Below are 13,743 nucleotides of genomic sequence, written 5' to 3'. Positions count from 1 at the left end.
GTGAGTGTGTGTGAGACATTTTAGCTTTTTATCGTGCGCAAATGAGAGCAGAAAGCGTTGCCATTGGAAAGTGATAGAATGAAAGTCCATTGGCCAAGTTCAAGGACGTTGTGCAAAAAATAACACAATTCGTGCAAACACAATCAATTTGTATTATTATAATTCTCAGTATTAAAAAAAAAAATAAATACGTTTTTGCAGCTACTAATAAATGTTGATTTATGAAATATACAAATAAAACAAACATATTACCGAAACGAAAAGTGCCCAATAATTTTTGAAGCAGCCGCGTGCAATTTGAAAATTGAAAGCAGAGCAACAGACAACGAGAGAAAGGGAATACAGAAACATCCAACGTCGGCAGCGACGTCAACGTCAACGGCGTGCGATGTCGTTGAATGCAAACGGTAAAATATCATTCACCCAACAGAATTTCGCAGCCGCCTCAACAGCAGCAATAACAACAATAATAACGCACAACATTTACTGCGTCGCAGTTTTTACCGTTGAAGAAGAGAAAGGAGCAGAAGAGGTAGCCAAAGCAGCAACAGCAACAGCACTTCTTGTAGGCGAAAAGCGAATTTATATGGAGAGAAAAAGGTGAGTGCACTGTCAAATATACACACGCACACATTCACATACATGCCGACACACAACACACATGCACACATGCATGCATCTCACTCTCCCCCATTATTAACGCTCGTTAAAAGCTTATTGTGTGTAGTGCATTTTTTTGTACTTGTTCCATAAGATTTGTTTGCGCTAACATCGAACATTGTTTTATTTTACTTGGAACAAAGAGTGTTTATATCTGTTATGGGCTTTAAATATTTTTTTGTGGCACCTTCTTTGACTCGCCTTGAACTTGCCTCTCTATTTCTTTATTTTTTATTGTGTGTGCGTCGTGCTTGTCTACCTCCCATTCGCCCCACCCCCCAAAATTCATATCAATTTTATGAGAGACCTTGAACAAGTTCAAGTTCACGCAGCCTGTCTATTGCTATCTCTGTCTGTCGCATGCTTCACATGTTTTCGGGCAACTGTCAGCCTTGTGGGCGGGAGTGGAGAGGTCAACATTAGGCTCACCTCAGAAATCGAATTTTAAAGTAAAATCGGAAGGAAAAGAATATACAAGCAAATATCTGGTTTTTAATAATATTTATATTTTCAATAATGTTTATTAATTAAACTTTTCCTAGACACAAAACATGAATTTTTGTTTGACATTTTGCTTTGTTTTTGATTTAGTTGTTATATATATATATATGTGTGTCTATATACATATATGTGTATATGTAAGAGATTTACTTGCTCAATTATTTTCAATCAATTGTATTCCTCTAATGCCGAAATAATAATAATTACTTGCATAATATTACTTAGTTAAAGTATCAACAACTACTCTAATTATTTTAATATCGTTCCGAATCGATTTTTTTTGTTTTTAGTTAATTAATGCTCTATAGTATTTGGTATAGTAACAAAAGCCATTCTAGTCAACGTTTATTCTTTTTATTACCACGGAAATATTTAGTGTTCGTTTTTGTTGAATTAATCTACGCATTTGCATATGTATTTCCTGGTGCATTTCCTTGACGAGTTCTTTCAAACACATTACCACCACACACACATACATGTATATCTCATATAACTAATAAAGTAATTAATATTTAACCTTTAACCATCCATCTTTCTATCTATCTGCTTGCAGAGAATAACAGACACGAGGACGACACTCAATAATTATTAAAGCGCATTGGCAACAACAAAAGTGGCCATCGTTTGTTGTTGTGTATTTGTGTTGTGCGAAGAGAATTGCGATTTAAACAAATACGTGAAATTGTGAATTTGCGCAGCATATAGAGAAAACTTGATTCACATATATACACATCCACATAGCATATATGGTCTCAAGTAAAGCAGACATCGTTCTCGCAAGGAAACGTTATTGAACTGAACGCACGGACGGACGGCGCAGCCAGCAGAAAGAGGAGAAGGAGGCGGGGGGCTTGTTCTGCTGGCCGGGCGTGTGGTGGCGGAGGAGGTGGGGTCAACAACAATACCAACAAGAACAACAACAACAAAAAAAAGCAGCAACAACAACAATTAACTGAGACCAACAACTGTCCACCCACACACTGAAACCCCCACAATCTTGATCTGTCAACACACAGTCACAAAAATGATCTCAAACAAGAAAACGTATGCAATGAAAATGTTGCAACTGGCACTGGCCTTGAGTCTGTTGCATGCGGACACGGATTATACGCGCATAATCCGCTTGCGTCGCTGGGATGCCCAACTGGAGTTACCCCATGGCGTCGGCTGGGAATTGGAAATGTTGCGCACCGTGCCCATGATTGAGACCCAACAGCCGTATGGCAATCGCAAGGGTATAACGCTGCCGCCACCACTCCTGGACGATCTGTTGGGCTACGATGCTGATGATGCACTGCATTATCTGGTGGAAGCAGCGGGCGCATCGAGTGCCAAGGAATACAAATTGCCCACGGGCAGCTTCAATGCCAGCACCTTTGTTATGAATCTACACAATACGACTGGGAATAGCAGCGTTCAAACTGCTGCCTTGCAGGATTTGCAGAGTAGTCCGGGCAGTGGCGCCACCGGTTCGTCGACGGCTGGGGCCGCAGTAGCGGCTGCCGCCGCCTCGACGGGTAATGTGGCGGGTGCAGCAGCAGCAGCTGCAGCACTCGGTGAAATTCACATTGATACCACGAGTCATCATCATCTTAATAATAATAATAGCAGTACACCGGGTGTTGGCTCGCCGGAATTGGATATATTTCTATCGCCCGATCTACAGCAGGATCAGCGTTCGATTTGGGAACAGAACATCGCCGATTTGCATGATTATGGGGATTTGCCGTACAGCAGTCCGTATGCCCATCTACCGCTGAAGGATGGCCAGAACAATAACACCCAGCAGCTGGACCTCAGCCTGGCTGCCTTCCTGAACGGCTTCGCAGGCAATGCCCTGCCACATCCCTCAGCAGATGCGCCCAACGCACTCAACGACAGCACGCCGCATCCCAGCAATGCGGGCAGTTTGACTGTACAACAATTCGGACCGGATGCGGATGAGGACGATGAGGGGGATCTGATGCTGAGCCAGCTCTTTGGCGAGAATAACTCGGATATCGAAACAGCAGCGAATGCCTGCGAAGTGGAAGGACTCACCAGCGACGAACCCTTCGGCATCATCAACGAAGTCGAAGTCGTCGATGAGGTAACCCATTTATTTTTCCAACAACTTTTCACTAGAGATGGGTAATATTCCAACAAGGAATATATTTAGTCCCATCTCGAAGCTGTCTCGATTTATATTGCCGTACAGTATATATACATTCTTGATCTGCATCACTAGACGGGTCGATATAACTTTCGGTTCCTCTGTTTCTATGCTAATTAGTCCAGCAGTTTTGAAACAATCTTGATGAAATTTGGGTTATATCAGCTTTTATGCTGCCGGCAGTGTATATATCGGAGCTGGCCGTATCGAATTACTATATCATATAGCTCCCATAGAAGCTCCCATGGAACAAAAACTATGGAGATATCTATATATATATATATATCTCATGTAGGAACAAAACAAAACATTTTTGTTTATTAAGATATGCCAACAAAACTTTTCCAGTCTCCCAATTATGTATGCTTCTTACACTTGGACCAAAAATCATTGAGATCGTACTACTATATCATACAGAAAGATCAACAATTGGTTAAAATTTGAGTGCTTGTAAATGAAAACTATTGCTTTTTAACAAGTTATCCTACCAAACTCAGATTACTATATCATTTAGCTTGCTTACGAGCAATATATTGATTTTAATTGGACTCCGTTCCATTTATATATTTTTAAACTTATTTATTGTCTTTGTTTTTTGTATTTCTAAAACCAAACTGTAGCTAGAGAAAGAGAACAATATTTTTAATTATATACCGATATAGTCCCGATTTCTCAACGCACACACACATTTATGTATAGTCTGTGCCTGGCGTCAGCTACTTGCAACTTTGACTTGCTAATGAAGCGTTTGCCCTTTTGCTTGACTTGCTCAACGGATGCACATTTTAATGTTGGTCTTCGTTTGTGGTTCTCCATTGGACTAGACATTCGACTATTTAGTTGACTACCTGGCTTTGGCTTTATTTTGGTTCTAGTTTAGCATTGAAGAGTGATTTATGTAGTTCAATGTTCGATTTCATCTAAGTTAAATAATTCGAAATCAGTTGTAATTTGGGAATTCTATCTGAAAGTTGGAAAATTGGCATCTTGCGTCTAGGGTCAAAAGTTCACACAACTATTAATCAATGACAAAATTCTCAAGTTCAATTCAAATCTCAATCTGCAGATAATACACATTGTATATATATATTCAATACGTCAAATTTGATAATAAGTTAATGGGGATGATTTACAGTGTCGATTGCCAGTTCAATTTGGCTTGGGGGAATCAGTTGCGCATTTTTTGCCAGCTGTCAGCTCATTATAAAGTCAAATCTCTCTGTTTCTAATACCAGCTTGAACTAATGCCACTTTCTAAATATAAATATTCGACGAGCTTTCCGTTTTAATCGGGTCATTTCAAAATCGATGCAAAAAATTGGTGTCTTCTTCGTTTTCATTTTTGTATTTATTGACGGGGATTTTGACTCAAAATTGCATTTATGAATAAATTGATTTAAAATAATCATTGCTTATAATGGAAAAATAACTTTTAAACTTTTGCTTAAATGTTCATAAATTGCGTGCAAAACATACGCGCTTTTTTTTACTTATACCCTGTACGTGCATGTTGAATGGGGTTGCTAAATTCGCATACTTATGTCGAGATTTGAATTTTTGAAAGCTATATTGTTTAATGTTGCAAATCAAGCAATAAATGTATGTGTTTTTAATGCAGTGTACAAAAAAATATGGCATTTGTATTTTAATTATTTTTCAACTAAATTGGTTTATTTATTTTTGAAAATTGCATTTTCATATTATTTAAATTGCAAATCAATAGAAATAATTTTTTTGCAGTGTATGAAAAAGTTTGAATTCGCATTTTAATAATTTAATTAATTTAAGAATCGAACCCCGAATGCCATCAGCTAAATTATTTTATTTATTTATGCAAATTGCAATTTAAATACTTCTGAATTGTTGTTTATATATACATATATATATATACACTCATTGTATGGGGTGACTAATTTTGTTTCAGCTTTTTTGTTTTGCGTATTTTTGTTGTTGTCATTTTGTAGATAATGTCACGAAATGTTTTCCATTTTTGCCGCTGATGCGATAAATGTGCATTTAAGCATATGCAATATATATAGTATATAGATATTTGTATATGCATTTTGTATTAATAGATATGCTTCTATATCAAATGGGTCAATTAGCTGACATTTTTTGTGTGTTTTTGCTTGTTTTTGTTTTTGTTTCCATTCTCCGCTCACTTTTCCGAATTGCATTGCATGTTTGGCTTTGATTTTTGTCCTTCCATGTCCGACAGTTTTATGGATCATGTTTATATAATTGTATTTATGCATTTAGATATATATATATATGTGTGTTCATCTTTTTACCTTGTAGCTTGTGTTAATTTAAAACAATTGCATTTTCTTTTGAAATTTATTTTTGAAATCATAAGATATAGAAAGATCATCAACTCAAATCAACTCAATTTAGCATATTTTAAATGAAGTAGTTTTTAATAGTTTGCATATATGAGAAAATGGGACAGCACAGAAAATGAGAAATTCTCTTCTAATTAGATACACAGCACTGTGCCAGCTTTAATGATTTTGATGATGATGATGATGATGAGATCGTTAATCAACACCAGATTATTGTCTCTTTCTCTCTTTCCCACATTTCGCGCACCTGTAAAGCGTAGTCTCTGCATGTGTGTGTGTGTGTTGATTGTGGTTGAGATGAGGTCACACACTTTTACACACATACACGCAGGTACAGTGATGTGTCCGCTGTTGGTGGAGATTTTGTGTTTAATGGTGCCGACCTATTTTTGCATATATGCAAAAGCTTAAAAACTTGTAAATTTAAAATATGCAAAATTGAGTTGATACGAGCTGATGATCATTCACATTCACATGATCACAAAAAGCATCTCGATATGAAACTGTAATTGTTGTATATCAACACCAGCTATATGGACAACAGATGTACACTCATATATACAGCTATGCGAATCCTACCACACGGGGTCTATGTGTCGTTGTACATAAACTTGGCGAGAGACAAAAAAACAAATCGCAGCAGCGCGCAAAGGTTTCGTTGAACTTCGCTTTGTTTTTTCCTCTTTTCATTTCCACCTCGTCGCCACCCATTTTATCTTTTGAGGTTACAGCAACAATTTGAAAGCTGTACTTGTGAATCAGTCATGCACAGAGCATATATATATTTAACCGCTGATTATTTTTAGACGAGTGATTAACTTCCCAATTTTTTTGTTTTGTAAAGCTCAGCATATATTTATTTTTCGCTTTTTGCTGTTTGTTGCTCAGTCGCGCCCCTTTTCGATCTTGTTTGTTGGGCAGCGCCGGTTTTTTGATAACGTAACAAAATAACGCAAACAGCTGTTTTTACCGGCATTTTTACCCACCACTCTGTAAGTTTTTCTTCATATTCAGCGCGCTCTCTCGCTCGGACGCTCTCTTAACTCAGCACATGCTCTTCACCACACCACCACTGCAACTGCGACATGTTAGCAACATTTGTTGCCTATAGTTTCACCACCACGCAACATGCTGTCTACGAAAGCACTTAGTCGGCACACGAACCACACCTTTTGTAACTTGCATGCTGTAAAGCTTTTTACGATGGAATGAGCTTTGTTTTGGTGTAATTTATTAAAGCATAAAATACTCTGTTTTTTGAAAAACCAAGCTTCAATATAATAAAATGAATGGATTTTCAAATTCTGATTATCATTGTATATATATGAAAAACATGCTTATCACTCATTTGACGCTTATACTTGAGTACATTTACTAACTGAGCGCATAACAAGAACTTTATCAATTCAAATAATCAAATTTTTTATGGAGCTCTCCGCTAATCAGCAGTAGACCAGACAACAAAAATCAAAAACAAAAAGTCAAAAAAACAACGTCAATAAGTCAAAATGAAATTTCAGTCTGCTTATTGCCGATTGCAAGTGTAAAACACAACTTGAAAACGTGTCGCTAAAAATAAGAAAAAAATCAAAGAAATAACCCGGAAAGCAAATTAATATTTTGGGAATTCAGGCAAAAAGAGAAGAGAATAAATAATTAAAATGTGTCTCAACGAGGAGTACAAACATATGCACATTTATTTGGCGGTTCGTTTTTAAATAATTACAACTTTCTATTCACATGGCTGGGTGCTAAATCGAAAATAGGAAAAAAAAGAAACGTTGGCAAATTGAAAAATCATTTGATTGTAATTACGCTGCATTTCCACCTAATTACCACGTGCAAATGCGCAAAAAGTGCAAAAAATATCAACGATTATAAAATAATATGCCAAAGGGGAGATGAAAAAAAAAAACACGAAAAAACCCCTGACTTTTTTCTCACAGTGCTCAATGGTTAATTTCCATAATTAAATACCGTTAATTACGGACTACTGTGCATAAACTTACCATTAAGGTGCTGCCCCCTGTCGGGGAACAGCAGCTAACTAAGCGACGCTCATCTAGCCAACTACTTTGCTAATGTGTGTTGACTGTATATGTGTGTGTGTGTGCGCGCGATACGAAAAAGTTCAGATGTCAAATCGATTGATGGGCGTCGTACCGGCATGTGTGTATGTGTGAGTGCTTTGAGCTTCGAGTGCAAATGTTAGTAATGAAAGCACAATCGAATGCAAGCCAAAGCCGAATGATGACACAAATGAACGGTTATTAAAGTTTGGGGAGTTTTTTTTTTTTTTTTTGCTAACTAACCGCAAGAGGAGGGAGAGCGAGAGCGAAATAGTTACAGGATACTTGTGCAATATGTGTTTGCTCAAACAGAGACACTTGCCCACTTGAGTTTGGCTGCTTTGTTGGTGGGCAAAAAAAAAAGAAGAAGAAATAAACTGACTGACTGACTGCCTGCTTACCTGCCGGGTTGACTGACTGAAGGCTTGACGAGCACATGATTAATATGCGCCACACTTGCAGTTTGTCTGTGTCTGCATCTGTGTGTGTGTGTGTGTGTGTGTGTCTGTGTATGTGAAGTGATCTGGCTTCGTTTAGTTTCGTTTCGTTTAGTTTTGTTTCGTTTCGTTTCGTTCGTGCGGCTGTCAGTTCAGGTGTCATCAGAAATCTTTGCCGAGGCTTTATTAATGACGTTTGGCAACCTTTTTTTTTTTCATTTTCGGCATTTTTAACTGAGCCTTTCCTTTCTCATCTTCTGCTTTTGTTGCACTTTCTACCAACTGTTGCCGCCGTTTTGCTTTCACTTGGCGACTTTTGATTTGCCGCCAAGAAGCCTAGAATTTAAGAGCCGAGGATCAAAAATGCATTTATCTTGCCATCGCATCGAAGCCTGGTTTTTTATTTATTATTGTTTTTTTTTGTGGTCACTTTAATAGCCCACTAATTGTTGCTACAAAATGCGGCAAGTGTCAATATTTTGATCCCCCCTCCCCCCAATAATAAAGAAAAACATTGATTGATTAACCACAGCTAAACAAAACTTGGCAACTCTCCAAGAAGAAAAGTGTTGCCAGCATTTGTTGTTTTTCTTCTACTATTTGTCGACTTATCGATCCCCGCCCAGGCTGCCTTATCAATGATGATTACCCCTACACTCAAAGAAATTACATATAGATAATTTCAAGAGTTGATTTAATTTGATAAATACAATCTTGAACAAAGATGGATTTTTAGTTATTTAAATGTATTTCAATTTAATATTTAATGGCAAAATGTTTATATATTGCATCCCAGTCGTATTTTTACTTTGCCAGCCCAATTTTCTCTGAGTGTACAAAAGCTAAAAAAAACAATACACGTGGGCTGTCTTATTTGTAAATATTAATCTTAATTAGTTTAATATTAATATTAAGGCATTTATGGTGCTATTCTCGTACAGGTTCAATCACATCCCAATGAATAGTCTCATGATTATTTTATAATTATATATATGTATTTATATATATATATATGTGAGTGTGTGTGCTCCCCAGTTTTGAGATTTTAAAATATGTTTTATCAGTTTTAAGTCGCTTATCGCCAGACTGCTTTATGGTGAAATAGTTTTTGCAACAAAGCAAAAAACAAAAAAAGTCAAGCAGAGAGTTATCAACATTATTTGCAAGATGACAATGAAGTCAATTTCTAGATCTAGCTCGGGATCCTTATCTTTATATGCTGTACAATAAAATGGCAAGGTTTCATTTATTTTCGTCTGGCTTTTCATTCATGTTTTGATTGTTGCACCGAAAGTTGATCTGTGTTGCATATAAAATGCTTCAATATAGTCTACTTTGTAGTCGAAGTTCAATTTATTTATAGATTTGCTACAGTCAAGCAGTTGCTTCAAATGCCTGGCTCTGATAAGGCTACAGCTATTTTGGAATGCCAAATGTGCGAATAGAAACCATATTTTCAACCAAGCAATTACAAAATTCCAAGTGTCTCCCTGTGTAAGCAAGTCGATCTCAAGGGATATCGAAGCTGGAGAATATCTTTAATATATACTTATACCAATATCGATAAGGAAAGATAACGTGTCACAATAAAAGCCAACTTTAATGATACATGATCTTAGTCGAATATACCTTGACACATTATTCATCATCTTTTGTTGGCCTTTGAAAACTAGTCTGCAAATCTTCTATCTTTATTAAATGGTTGAAGAAATAACATATCCTAGACTTATATTTCATTGCAATTACCAAACATACCCTATAAAGGCCCCTCAATTCAGTGCATACCCTGTGATTGCTGAGTTAATAGCAGCAACTACATATCGTATGACAATTAAAAGATATTTATTTTTTAAATATTAACAAACATATCCTATATATACACTCTTCAGCGATTTACTTCTTGCTATTACTATATATACCCTGTATGTACCCCTTAATTGAGTGTATACCCTGTGATTGCTGCTAGCAGCTACTCCATGCCGCCTGCTCTACTCGTAGATGAAACCCATCGACAATAGACTCTAATAAGCAGCAGTAGCTAGCAGCAGGGCTTGATTTCCTTTTCGTAATCAAATGAAACCCCCTCCCCTCCCTGCCATGCACTGCTGCTCGCCTCTTCTCTTTCACTCGCTCTCTCTCTCTCTCTCTCTCTCTCTCTCTCTCCCTCCCTCCCTCCCTCGCTAGCTGTCCCTTTCTCTGTCGCTCGTTTAATTGCTCATTTTTACCGAACATGCGCAAGGCGCAGCATGTGCACCGTATCCAAGAAGGGCACCAATCCCGCACACACACATATATATACATATATATATATATATATATGTGTGTTTGTATATAGCAACTCTCTCAGCCTAACCAGGAGGGGTGCTGCAGTCGCGTCTCTGGCAGCGTCGCTGTCAGCGTTGCGCGGCAGCAATTGATTGGGCTCACCAAGCAGCAGAAGCAGCAGCAGCAACGTCGACGGCGGCCCTTTTTTTCTCTTCTCTTTTTTTTGTGGACCGGGTAAAGACCAATGATGCCGCCGCCATCCACGCTTGGATATATGCTGACTAATCCAGGAGATAGGCGTGGTTCCACACACACACTCGCACACACACACACACAGTTACATGCCCAGTCGATGATTGATTGCTTTTTGTTTCACGAACGCGCAGAAAAGTTCAAGAAAGCCTCACAAACAATTTCATTAAAAAGAAAATGTTCCCGTTCACTGCGAGTAGTGGCAGGGGAGAGAACAAAAAAAAAAGAAGAAAAACGAGAAAAAAAATGTCGCTTGGAAAATTAAAAAGAAAAAAAAAGAAGAAATAAAATAGAATAGAATACAGGAATACGAATACGAATACGACTCCTATGACTACGAATAGATATTGAAACATTTTAATTAAGCCATCAATGCAGCATTCTTGTCAGAATATTTCTTATTTTATTTATTTTTTACTTGTGTTGTGTCATTGTCATTGGCGCGTTGAGAACTGTTCGATCTGTCGAACATTTAACATTTCAGCAAGTTGCTCACTAATGTGCACACCATTATCCTGTGATTATCTCTCTACACTACACACAAATGACATGGACTCGGGCTTGGACTCTACCTGCCCAAAATATCCGTGTTGCACTTTGTGTTTGTGGCTTAAGACGCCCAGTTTTCTGATTCAGCGTAGTTGACTGTAGAAAGGATTAAAATGGCAAGTCTGGTTACGGCCAGCGTTAATAATGCATCATTAACGCTTTAATTTGAGGTCCAAATGCTTGACCGCATGATTTTGCAAAAATATTTTTGAAATATTTCACCCATAAATATACATATAGAGTTGAAGTTCTCGCAGTCGAGCGGCATTTGCATTTAGAAATAAGGTTTTTTTCATTAAATTGTTTTTGCAGCTTTTGATTTTTCATTTTCATTTTATTACTTGAATCTATTTTTACTCTTCTTTATTTCACTCTTAAATATGGAGCTCTCTATATATCATAAAGCTGATAAGCTTGTCAAAAGAGAGCAAAAAGAGAGCGTCAAACTTGATAAGCAATATAATTTAAGGCACTCTTTCAGTTTGTGCAACAACAAAACAATTCAAAAAGAGCATTTTGAGTTTTGTTTTTGCAAAACTGATAAAGAGCCATAGATATGCCAGCATACTTCAGTAAAAAGTGTGGCTGCGACGTGGTTTTTATCTGCAGTCAAGCGAGTTATCAGCAATAAAAATTAAAAAATATATACTAAGAGCAAATAGACAGAGTGGTTTTCTTACATGGATTCCTACACTCAATCGTAGTACCCACTTAATCAGTCTCTCTTTAGAAACGGACGCATTTGGACGGAGGTTTAAGAGTACAAGAAATTTACTTTTTAACATTTAAAAAACAAAGTGCAAAACATTTATCAGAAAGCAGTGAATCATTAACTAGAACATAATCAATAAAATTTGTCTGCAATATGATGGTTTTTATTCATGGAACTTATCTTGTAAATAATTATATTAATTATATCACAGTTGACAAAAACAAAAAAAAGTTGTGCCCGCAATTTACCACAAACAAATGTGCCGAATTTGTAATATTTAATAATTTTTGTATTTTTTGTTTTACAGGAAAGCGAAATCGCTGAAGTGCTTTACAAGCAGGATGTCGATTTGGGCTTTAGTCTCGATCAGGAGCAAATTATCAATGCCTCCTTTGCCAGCGGCAACAGTGCCGACAAGCAGAGCGCTCTGTCCGAGGACGAGGCTAAAAAGGATCACGCCGAGGATACCGTTAAGGATGCCGACAATAATGATGACGCCGAGAAACTAAAGGCTTTGACCGATCTACAGCAAGATGAGGCAAGTAGAGATAACTGAAAGCTTACAAGTGAATTTCACAATGTTGTTACAACGTGAGCAGAAAGCTTAAAGTCGATAAGATTTGAAATTCTTTGTTTTATTGATCGATATACTTATCGATAAATGCCAAGTTCATGTTTAATTCAATTGAAACTCTTGGTTTATCTGTGCACTTATCGATAAATTTGCGAACACCTACAAGGCCAATGCTTTCCTTAAAGATTATTCAATACGTTTGTCGATTGATAAAAATGCCTTAGCGAATTTTGTGAAATTTAGATTATCAAGCTTTTTGGTTAAAATATGTTATCCATAATTTCATAATTAAACTTAAATAATTTCATAATTAAAGCCGTCGCTTGATCTGGACGATTTGCCGACTGTTTGGAAAGGAATTCAATTTACTATTGATAATGAAACTGGTAAGTCGCAATTAGCTTTGTACGGTGCTTGGTTACCAACTATTTCCATTCCCCAAGAATATTTTATTTCTTATAATTTGTTGCGCACAAACAGCGCCAGTCCAGATTTATAGACGATTCTTATCTTATCCAAGATACATAGCATTGGGCTTATATCTTTATGCTGTGTTACATTTCGCTTTCGCATATCGAAGCTGCAGATAAGTAGATGAGTTGTGTATTAAAATTGAACAACTTTTATCATTGTTCCAATATATAACAAAATATATACTAGGATTTATACGATTTTCTGCTACAGTCTGTCAAAATGGCTGCCAACTGCCGTTACTCTCTTAAGAGCAACGTAAATGGATTATCCTGCAGTTATAGCAATGTGGGAGGCAGTTAGCTTTATGGTGGGGGCTGGGATTGTGGGTTGGGGGTGGTAACGCGTGTGTTTTTGGGACGTTTTTATAAATGAATGTAGGCATTTTGAGTTGACAGGCACGAAAATTAAAAGAAAAATGGGCTTTTTCTACACTGTTAAACAAAACAACTGTTGTATATGCTTCTTATGCAAAATACTTCAGGTTGTAAGTGTGTAAAACAAAAAAAAAAATGATATATAAAAACTTGAAATCTTCAAAGTTGTTCACAATAATGTTACAATTTTTGCCATAAGCTTAAGCGTTCTTAAGCACAGTATTCCATGGAAGTCCCCTTTTCAATTATTAATAATTGTTAATTTACGTATGTTTATATTTACTTAAGTTTCTTGAGAATTACAAAAAAAAAAGTATAATCTTGCGTCACCAAAACGTGCTATCAATTTTTATTTAATAGAGTATTCTTAAATCAAGAATAA

The 13,743-nt window shown here is 36.8% G+C and overlaps 1 protein-coding gene across 1 annotated transcript in view; it reads left to right on the top strand.

Moving 5' to 3' along the window:
• The first annotated feature begins 206 nt into the window (after positions 1-206).
• The window catches only part of LOC6567667 (segmentation protein cap'n'collar), a 40,978-nt gene continuing 27,441 nt past the window's right edge, over positions 207-13,743 (top strand). Inside the window, exons 1-4 of the mRNA XM_032740235.2 lie at positions 207-600; positions 1,715-3,250; positions 12,247-12,477; positions 12,830-12,899. Of these exons, the coding sequence (XP_032596126.1) occupies positions 2,186-3,250; positions 12,247-12,477; positions 12,830-12,899 (1,366 nt within the window). The 5' untranslated portion in view covers positions 207-600; positions 1,715-2,185. The remainder of the gene's footprint in view (positions 601-1,714; positions 3,251-12,246; positions 12,478-12,829; positions 12,900-13,743) is intronic.

This window comes from Drosophila grimshawi, unplaced genomic scaffold, assembly GCF_018153295.1.
Source record: "Drosophila grimshawi isolate 15287-2541.00 unplaced genomic scaffold, ASM1815329v1 contig_311, whole genome shotgun sequence".
Taxonomy (NCBI): domain Eukaryota; kingdom Metazoa; phylum Arthropoda; class Insecta; order Diptera; family Drosophilidae; genus Drosophila; species Drosophila grimshawi.
Note: the sequence above shows the minus strand (reverse complement) of the source record. Positions and strands in the feature narration are given on the sequence as shown.